General features: G+C 32.4%; 1 protein-coding gene across 1 annotated transcript; it reads left to right on the forward strand.

Moving 5' to 3' along the window:
- Positions 1–258: 258 nt before the first annotated feature.
- On the forward strand, positions 259–9299 carry LOC105833663 (fatty acid synthase-like). Its single transcript, XM_028192782.2, has 3 exons — positions 259–2267; positions 4141–4391; positions 8955–9299. Exons 1-3 carry the CDS (start codon positions 2096–2098, stop codon positions 9195–9197), a joined length of 666 nt encoding a protein of 221 aa, XP_028048583.1. The 5' UTR covers positions 259–2095; the 3' UTR covers positions 9198–9299.
- The last annotated feature ends 129 nt before the right edge of the window (positions 9300–9428 follow it).

Below are 9428 nucleotides of genomic sequence, written 5' to 3' on the forward strand. Positions count from 1 at the left end.
AGATTAATCAAAAAGTACGGATAAACAATTATTAGCAAGCTTTTATCAATCTTTTTCTTTGATCGGAAACTTTAAACGCGTTTTTCTCGAAACCACTTTTTTCGAAACTGCGTGCATGATTAAAAAAAAAACTAATCGACAGATCCACTTCTTTTTTTTAAATTAAAGGTTATTAAATTATCTTCTGTGTGAACCTAAAATATAAATTAAACATCATGTAAAAAAAAGTTATTTAAAAAAAGTCAAAAATTTTTCACAAAAAACCAATTTTTTTTTCAAAGCGCCATTTTATAAATTCTTTATAATAAATGTATGGCTTTCTTAGATTTACTTAAAAGCTATACTCATAAACTTTACAAAAAATTTTGGTTTTTTTCTTTTAGCCGATGTTACTGGATGTTATCATGCACGCAGTGTGGAAAGAATTTTTCAAGACAATTGTGCATTTTTGCTTACAACTTATAATTAAATAAATAAAATTTTGTTTATAATAAAATAAAAATTGTTTTAAGTACCTAAAGACAGGCACAATAAGTGATAAAAATCGCAAAAAGATCCATTGCTTAGTTTCATTTTTTTTTTTTAATCATAAATAAAGTGCTTAATTTTGGCACCATAATCGAGGTCCCCTTATCGGGGTAGAAATATCCAGACGAATTTTCACAAGCAAATATCTATGTAGCGATAATTTCCGTCACCCTTAATGCCGCCAGTTTTCAAAAATTTAAGATTTCTTTATCCACTTGCAAATAAAAGGAATGACAATCTGAATCAATTTATTCTTTTTTAGCGCATCATATAAATTAAGATAATATATAATTTATCTTATATTTATAATTTAATATTATAATTTATCTTTTATTACGGTTAAGGAAGATGTTTCAAAAGTGAGATGGGAGAGCTTATTGCTGCTCCAGAAATTTGTTCAAAGAATTCTTGAAATTGAAAATAAGATGACGTTAAACAGTGTTCTATTAATGGAAGGAGATTCGTAGAAATTCTGTCGGATTTTCCGATAATGTTCAAAGTGTCCTGGACTGAAGCATTTGACTGAACAATGAGACTATATCAAAGCTTACAAGGATATCATTAGTTCTTATTTTGATTTTAATAATTTTGTTCACGAAATCTATTGAATTCTTAATATTAAAGTCATTAAGTCCAGTAAGTTCTTGGAGAGGTTTAGTGAAATAGTGGGCCAAATTCTTTGGAAATTAAATTTGTAAGAATTTGAGAAGGAAAATCTGCATTTTTCAAAAAAAGAAATTGTTTTCTTCTCTATAGTAGAAGTCAGGTGGCGTTTAAGTTTTTTATAAATTTTGTGATCCGAGAGCATGGCCTTGATTCTATTGCAATAGTTTTTCTTGTCCATAACTACCGTGGTGTTCCCTTTATCTACTGGTAGAATTAAAATATTGTTTTGTTTTAGATTTCTGAATGCTAAGCGTTCTTCTCTGCTTATATGGGGATATTGTTTCCTTTCCTCATTGTTACAAAATACTCTCCCCTAACAATAATAATAAGTAAAATTATTATATAAACTTGTGTGTTTCTATATTTATTGTTCCTTTTTGTTGTTCACGCTCTGTTCATACTCACGTACAAATTTATCCTCATAAAAGCATATACGTAGCTATTCAAGGCAAGACGTTAGTATAATAATAATATATTTTGTACGATTACATCGGATGTTTTGATTTCGCATCGGTCATTCAATTTTATTTAAATATATTTATATTCTCTCTCTTTCACTTTCGTTTAAACGGAAATACTTTGAATTACAAAATAATAAAAAGGGCATATGACGATAATGAGCATTATAAAATCTTATTAGCTTAATAATCACTTCTAATTTAAATAAATGTAACTTAAGTAAGTATAATTTGAGTAAATAAATGTTCATTATTTTATATAAATAACAGTTGTTTAAAGAAGACTCGTCAGAGTCATTCTTTATTTGTAATTCGAACAATATCAGTGATTGCAAATATAAAAATCCAAACATTCGACAGTACATAAAAACAGTCAAAGATAAATACAATACATAAAATACACATAGCATTTTTTTAGATTATCTAAGAAAATAAGTAAAACCATGAGTGGTAAAGGAACATATGGATCGTGGAATGGTATTAATTCCGGTGAAGAGATCGTTATTTCTGGTATTGCTGGCAGATTTCCAAGTTCAGATAATTTGTATCAGTTACGAGATAATCTATTTAATAAAGTTGATCTTATCAAAGCAAATCATCTCCGATGGAATATAAGTAAGTAATTATAGTTTTACTTTTATGTTTGATTGTTAGACAAAATGTGCTACTTTTTTGCAATTAAGTTTATATAATTATATATTTATATATTTTAAAAAATTTTTTATTTTTTAATGACAAAATTAAATGTTATTTTAATACAAAATCAATATATGATTAAGTTTTTTCCGACGTATCATTTTCGAGAAGTAATTATGAGAAAGAATAATTGCAATTACATAAATGCAAATTCATCGGTGGAAATTTGCACTTAATGATCTGAATATAACGGATAGCTAACGTGCCAATTTTATTGAAGTCAACAGAAGGTTCGTCATTTTAGCAGCCTGCTCAGATCACACATAAATATCACACATATACATACACATACTCAAAAAATAATTTAAATTTTATTTAAAAAATCGGACCTTTTCATATGATGTATAAAATCCGATTGTCAACCTCCGCGTATATGGTGCACATTGGGTCACTCTGATAACGGCGGTATGATTGAGACACGAATAAAATCAATGTGTAATCATATCGATATTGTTTCATATTAATACCGTTTCATGGTTTCCAAAAAATACTGTATTTATTTGCTAACATATTCTAAAATGCAGTTTCAAACACGTGTATAATCACATGTATAATGACGTATAAAACAAGAAACATAATTGTCTTTAAAACTTTTTAGTCTTTCCTAAAAGACATCTTAAAAGTCATCTTTTAGTCTTTCCTAAAAGACAACTGAAAAAAGACGTCTTTTTGTCATCTTTTAGTATTTTGTGCTGTCTAAGAAATTAGTAGTGTAAGATAAATATAAAATTAAAATAAAAGTTTCTAAAATAAGTTTTATTTTAATAATAATAACAGTAATAATAAATATACAATTATAGATATAATAGAATTTTTTAATCGATAAAACCAATTAAATATTGTTGAATATATATCAAAGTATACAAAATACAATTAAAAACAAGTTATTAATAGTAATTATTTTATAAAATATTGTTTACACTTAGTTTTGACCATAGAGCAGCTAATTGCAAAAATTAATACGTTCAAATAAATTTTATTTATCAAGATTTCTATATTTGTATTGAGTAATGCATGAATGTCTCACGTCATGGAAAATAAAATTGTCGACACATTGTTGACACGAGTAATGCATTAATGACACGCAATGTTTTATTAATGCAATGCTAAGCAAGTTAAACTAAGTAAATAGATATGATGTTGATGGATGTATGATAATATTGTAAACTAAGTCTCTTCTTGGCAATGTATATGCTGAAATAATAAATTTTATTCTATTAATGCAATGCTATCTAAAAAATAAAAAAATAAAAAAATGCTATCTAAAAATTTTGCTTATTAAATATGCAACAGAGCTTATTTCTCTACTAAAAATTGTGGTTAGTATCGGTTATAATAAAACAACATTTCTTTGATCGAAAGTCGCATAATAACGATCGGATTAAATTATTTTTCTTACACGTATTTTTTCCAGTTGAGTCTAACCACTAACAGATAAACAGTATCTTTCCTCGTGGAAAAAAAATTAAATCTTCACAGGAAAATATACTATTCTCCTCTTTTAAGTATGTAAAATTATAGATATATAGTTAAATTTATATTAAAATAACATTTAATTTTAAAATAAAAAATTCAAAATTTTGAATTTGAAAAATGTGAAGCAATGAGAAAAATATTAAAATTTTTTTATTATAATTCTATTATACTATTATTGTACTTTTCAAGCTATTCAACTTTTGTCTGAGTAGTCAGAACTATTCAACCTTGAAAAGAAATGTATTCTATATTATTTTTACTTTAAAAATGTGTGAACAATTAAAACACATATAATTTATAAGTTTATCTTTCATAGATCATCCGGATATTCCAACCCGTATGGGAACAATTAACAATATAAAAAAATTTGATGCAGATTTCTTTGGAATATCTGTAGAGCAAGCACACGTATTCTCGCCCGATATAAGAATGTTACTAGAACATACTTACGAAGCTATTATCGATGCAGGAGTTAATCCAAAACAACTACAAGGAACAAATACTGCCGTAATCATAGGGCTAATTTATAGTGAAACACAAGGGGAATTTATGTTTCATAATGTTAAGGTAAAAATATTTTTTTTTATTGATAGTAAAAGCAGAAGGACTTAAGCAGTAAAACACTTGAATCCTCTACAATTTTTTCCATATCTAAAAAATTATTTAACTTAAAATAATCTTATACTTTATTATATTTGGTAATTATGCAAAATAAGTATATTTTTGAATTTTGAAATTTTTTGTAACTTTCTTGGTAAGTAGCTTTGTTGTGACTCTGACAGTGATAATCAATCGAGGGAGCCCGAACAATATGTAACCTATTAATTTTTCGAAGTTGTTTGCAGAAAAATGAGCGACGGTTAAAACGTTTTATACATTACTCAGTGTCATGATCTTGACAACATATAAACCTATGAACCTATAAACATAAACATAAACCTATGAAGCAAGGTTTATTCTATTTGATTAAAGTTTCATAAATACGATACATGATATCAGTGCTTTACGTAAAATAAACGACGTCCAAGCTTGTACAACATCATTTGCGACTTTCTACGCCAAACAAGATCCACGCTGTTCGTTTCAAATGTTTTTGCATTAATCAAATAGCAACATAAAGTTGGTTGGGTTAGAATTAGGAAAAAATACTGGGTGAGGGTGCAGGGCGAAGAATTTTGCCCCTCTCCCGCTCTCACGTTCTTTATACCATATAATTGAATTGTTTATATATACGCACCTACTTTTATGCACTTCTACCCATGACACCCTTACTGATGGGATGGGTGCGAGAGGAGAGGGCCAAAAAAGGCCCCCCTTGCACCACCTCCAAAAAGATACGAAAAACCACTTCGAAAAAATGGCCAAAAAAATTAGGAGGTTACATGGAAGCAAAATGGCGTTGCTACAGAGTAGAAGGTGAAGTGTGGGCTCCGGTTTTAAGTGAGGAAAGGGAGAGAAAGAAAGGTTGAAAGGCAACAGAATATGAGAAATACCGAGCAGTTGGATTTGTGGATAAAACCGGCAATTGAAGGAAATCGACAGGATGGAGAGAAAGAATTGTAAGAAAAGAAGGAAAAGTGAAGTGATGAGTTATGGAAATGATGGAGAGAAGAGTAGCTGACAGGAAGGAAACGAAGCGAGTCAGTGGAGATAGAAGGCGCGGAGAGGTGTGAGAATGGAGTAGTATTTGGTAGAGAGAAGATGTGAGCGAGACGGAAAGTGAAAGAAGAGACAGGAGATACAAGATGTAGCAGCGGGAGTGCGAGGCTGTGGATAGAGGAGAGCAAGAGAGATCGTACAGAGTGAGGATTAGAAGAAGGAAGTTGACGGCAGTTAGTGTGGTCAAAGGAGGATTTGATAGATGGCGGTGAAGGAGGCGATGAGTGAGTCTCAGATGCGCACAGTGTAAAACGGACACCACCAATCAAATTCTATAAATTTATCCTAACTCTAACAACTCTAACTCTAACTAACTCATCTGATTGGTGGTGTCCGTTTTACACTGTGCGCATCTGGGACGCTCCCGTTCTATTTAGTTACAATTCTTGTACAGTTTATCTCTTCTCTTGTAGTGGAAAAAAACAGACCATTAAATCTATTTGATTCCGGTTGGCAAATCAAAGACGCTATAAAACGGACAATACTGTGCGCATCTGGGATGTTCCCGAGGCCGATAGATCGATGGGAGTGCGAGTAACCCATAGTAACAATAGATGAACCATTATCTAACTTTTTGGATTCTAAGATAAGCGGGTGAAGGGGGCAATTATTTCCCTCTCACGCATGCGCAATTGATTTCTTTCGGCGAATTGTCATCGCCTAATTAGCTATCTGTTGAGAAATACGCAAATGCGCATGTGCGAGGGGAGAATTTTTAAATAATTTAGTAGTTATTTTGGGACCAAAAATTTACGGCAAATATGGGCTTATGCTGCATCTATGTATCTATGAATTAAACGCATTGAAACAATAGATTGGTTGGAGCATGCGCAAATGGTCGGTAACGGATGAAGACAGAAGCGCGTGTTAGGGATCAACTGGGATATCGATATATTGATCTAGGTTATCGAGCAGGAAAGCTTGAGGAGAAAAGCAGAACTCATAGAAGAAAGGTTAAGTGTGTGAGAAGGGGAAGCAGGAAGGATATTAGAAGTGTAAATATTATCGTGACCCAGCGAGAAACGATAATGAATTCGACATCAATTCGACGTCGAATCGACATCGAAATGATGATTTCGATGTCGAATCAATGTTGATTCGATGTACTATTTCTCACTGGGGAAGAAGAAGAGTAGATAAAAAGAGACCACGGAATAATGGAGGAGTCGATAGAAGAGCTGAGAAGGTAAGAAGATGTATGAAGGAGATGGTAGCGGTTTGGAAAGTTTAGTGTGTAGAGGAAAGAGGAAGGAGAGCTGGCGGAGAGAGGTTAAAAATAGGACGAGAGAAGGAAGAGAGAAGAAGGAGTGCAGGAAAAGGCGAAGAAAAAGGCTGGAGACAAGGAGGAGGTGAGATCTGACGTGGAGGAACAGGTAAGCAAAAGAAAAGGGAGACAGAGACGGGCGGTAGAAAGGGAATACTAAGGGAGAGGCAGAAGGAAAAGGAGTAAGTCACATGAGATGGAGAGAGGAAAGAGAGGTATTTGGAGAAAGACGAGAAAGAAGTCAGGAGGAAGGAGGAGCGGATGGAGAGAGACAGGAGGAGTACAAAGATAGAGAGGAGTGACAAGGAGAAAGAAGATAAGGAAAGAAGAAGAGATAGAGAGGACTGGTAGAGTACAGTCAGGAGGAAGGAGGAAAGTGAGAAAGATAAAAAAGTGGAGGTGGAGGAAGCGGTGAGGAAGAACAGGGAAGATATTGAGAGGAGGAAAGAATGGAAGAGGAGAAGGTGGTAGAAGGGAGGGAGTGGAGAAGAAATGAAGAGAAGGACAAACACGAGAGAGGAAGAAAAGAGTAGGAGCACAATAGGAGAAGAGGAGGAGAGGGAAGAGAGGTGTGGAGAGAAAAAGAAAGGAGACAGCCAAAAGAGGGAAACAAACGAGAGGATAAGAAAGAGAGTAAAGGATCGCGAGAGAAACGGAGAAGAGAGAGAAAGAGGGAGAGGAGAGAAGAAAACAGGAAAAAGAAGGGAAAAGAAGTGATTTGAAGAGAAATGGAGAGAGATAATCTGGAGAAGAAAAGGATTTAAGGGGAAAGGTTGGAGAGGAGAGAGTAGGGGAAAAAAGAAGGAGGGGAAAAGAGGAGATAGAGGGAAAGGGACTGTAGATGGGCGTAAAGAGGAGGGAGGGAAAGTAGGTTGCATAATGGTCAGCGCGGTAGAGGGAAGGTGAGATGTAGTATTGTATTATTTATGCTCTGGATGTACTAGAAACAATTGTGATAGAGAAAGCAGGAAGATGTAAGAAGTTTAGTGATCCCCGAAAAACACCCCGACACCCCTCAGAGAGTCGGAATAAACTATTTATTCATTCAAATTAGTAGGTTACATATTGTTTGGGCTCCCCCGATTGATTATCACTGTCGAAGTCATAATAAAGCCATTTACCAAGAAAGTTACGAAAAAATATCAAAATTCGGAAAAGTACCTATTCTGCATAATTATATTTTAATAATGTATCCAACCACACATTAATCAAGTTAAAAGTAATAAGATATATAAATTAGCTTGTATTAATTAAAATGACAACGTAGGGATTATAATAAACGAGCAAAAAGAATATTAATATTGACAAAACTTTATGTTTGTACTATAGTATTTTTTTGATCTGAAATACTACTGATTAGCTTAGCAATTGAATATCAATATTTCAATACATGAAATTATAATTCAATTACTATTAATATTGAGCTGCAGAGAATCAAGTCAGACAATGTAATGGAATGTTTCAAAATTGAATATCAGTGTTGCTAAGAGATAAAGAAACAAGGAACGAGGGAAAAAGGTTTTGTCGCTTAATTAACATCGTAGACAATCTTCATATTATATCATTAGCGGCGGCACCATGTACAATTAAAAAAAAGCTCAGACGTACAAATGTACAAATGTAAACCTGATAAAGTAAAAGATATTAGAATAAAATCGCCAATGTTGGCATAGACTTCTTAAAGCAGCTTTTTCTATTAATTTTTGTAGCAAAATTTGTAGCCAAAAAGGCAACAAATTGTACAAAAAGTTTAATTGTTATATCACGTTTTCGGCAAAATACAATCAAAGACATGACAAAACCTGCTAACATGCTATAACAGTATATTGGTAGCAAATTGTCCGCGCGCACAGGTTTTCCTGCTGGATTTTCGCCACAAATCTACTAACATAACATATCAACAAGTTTTGTCGACAAATTGAGAAAGATCAAACGAATAGATAACTGTGAATCTAGCTGTAGCCAAAATCTGATGAATTTGTGTGTTATCAATCTGTTATAACGTTTTCGACCGGTCTTGGGTTAATTGCTCCGGGAGCGATTAATGACATCATAAAGTCAATCACAGCCATTCTTCTAAAGAATGAAATAACTGTGATTGACCAGTTATGGCAATATTACTGGCATTTTTGGCATTTGGCATTTTTTGTCTAGGTATTGTTACATATTATGAGAAATTGTAACACGCTAAAATTTGATAATTTCAGTCAGGTGGTAAAAATGTTATTGGAGGTTCCAAATCTATGACCGCAAACATGATTTCATACTTCTTGAATCTGAAAGGACCATCAACTACTATCGATTCAGCGTGCAGTTCGAGCCTGCACGCCTTGGCCTATGGTTACGATTGCATTATGTCTGGCTTATGCGAAGACGCGATAATTGGAACTACAAATCTATGTTTACATCCCATGATGACCTTACATTTCGCACGTCTAGGTATTTTTTAAATTAATTCATGATACACTAGCTAAAATTTTTAACTTGGAAAAAAAGTTAATAAGTTAAAATTTGTGTTTCAATAACCAGTTAAACTTAAAAATTAAATTATTTAAGATTATTAGCTAAATTAAAAATAAAAAGTTATTAACTTGGAACTTTTTAACTATAGTTAAACTATAATTAAACTATAATTAAACTATCCTGACAAAAAGTAAATAAAATTTGAAAGAAATATAAAT

The sequence above is a fragment of the Monomorium pharaonis genome, chromosome 5 (assembly GCF_013373865.1).
Source record: "Monomorium pharaonis isolate MP-MQ-018 chromosome 5, ASM1337386v2, whole genome shotgun sequence".
In the NCBI taxonomy this organism is placed as follows: Eukaryota; Metazoa; Arthropoda; class Insecta; order Hymenoptera; family Formicidae; genus Monomorium; species Monomorium pharaonis.

Bases quoted from the DNA above. Each gene is read 5' to 3' on its own strand.
- LOC105833663 (XM_028192782.2), top strand. From the start codon at position 2,096: ATGAGTGGTAAAGGAACATATGGATCGTGGAATGGTATTAATTCCGGT. The intron at 2,268-4,140 runs GTAAGTAATTAT...TATCTTTCATAG, and splicing joins TCATCTCCGATGGAATATAA to ATCATCCGGATATTCCAACC. The intron at 4,392-8,954 runs GTAAAAATATTT...TGATAATTTCAG, and splicing joins TTATGTTTCATAATGTTAAG to TCAGGTGGTAAAAATGTTAT.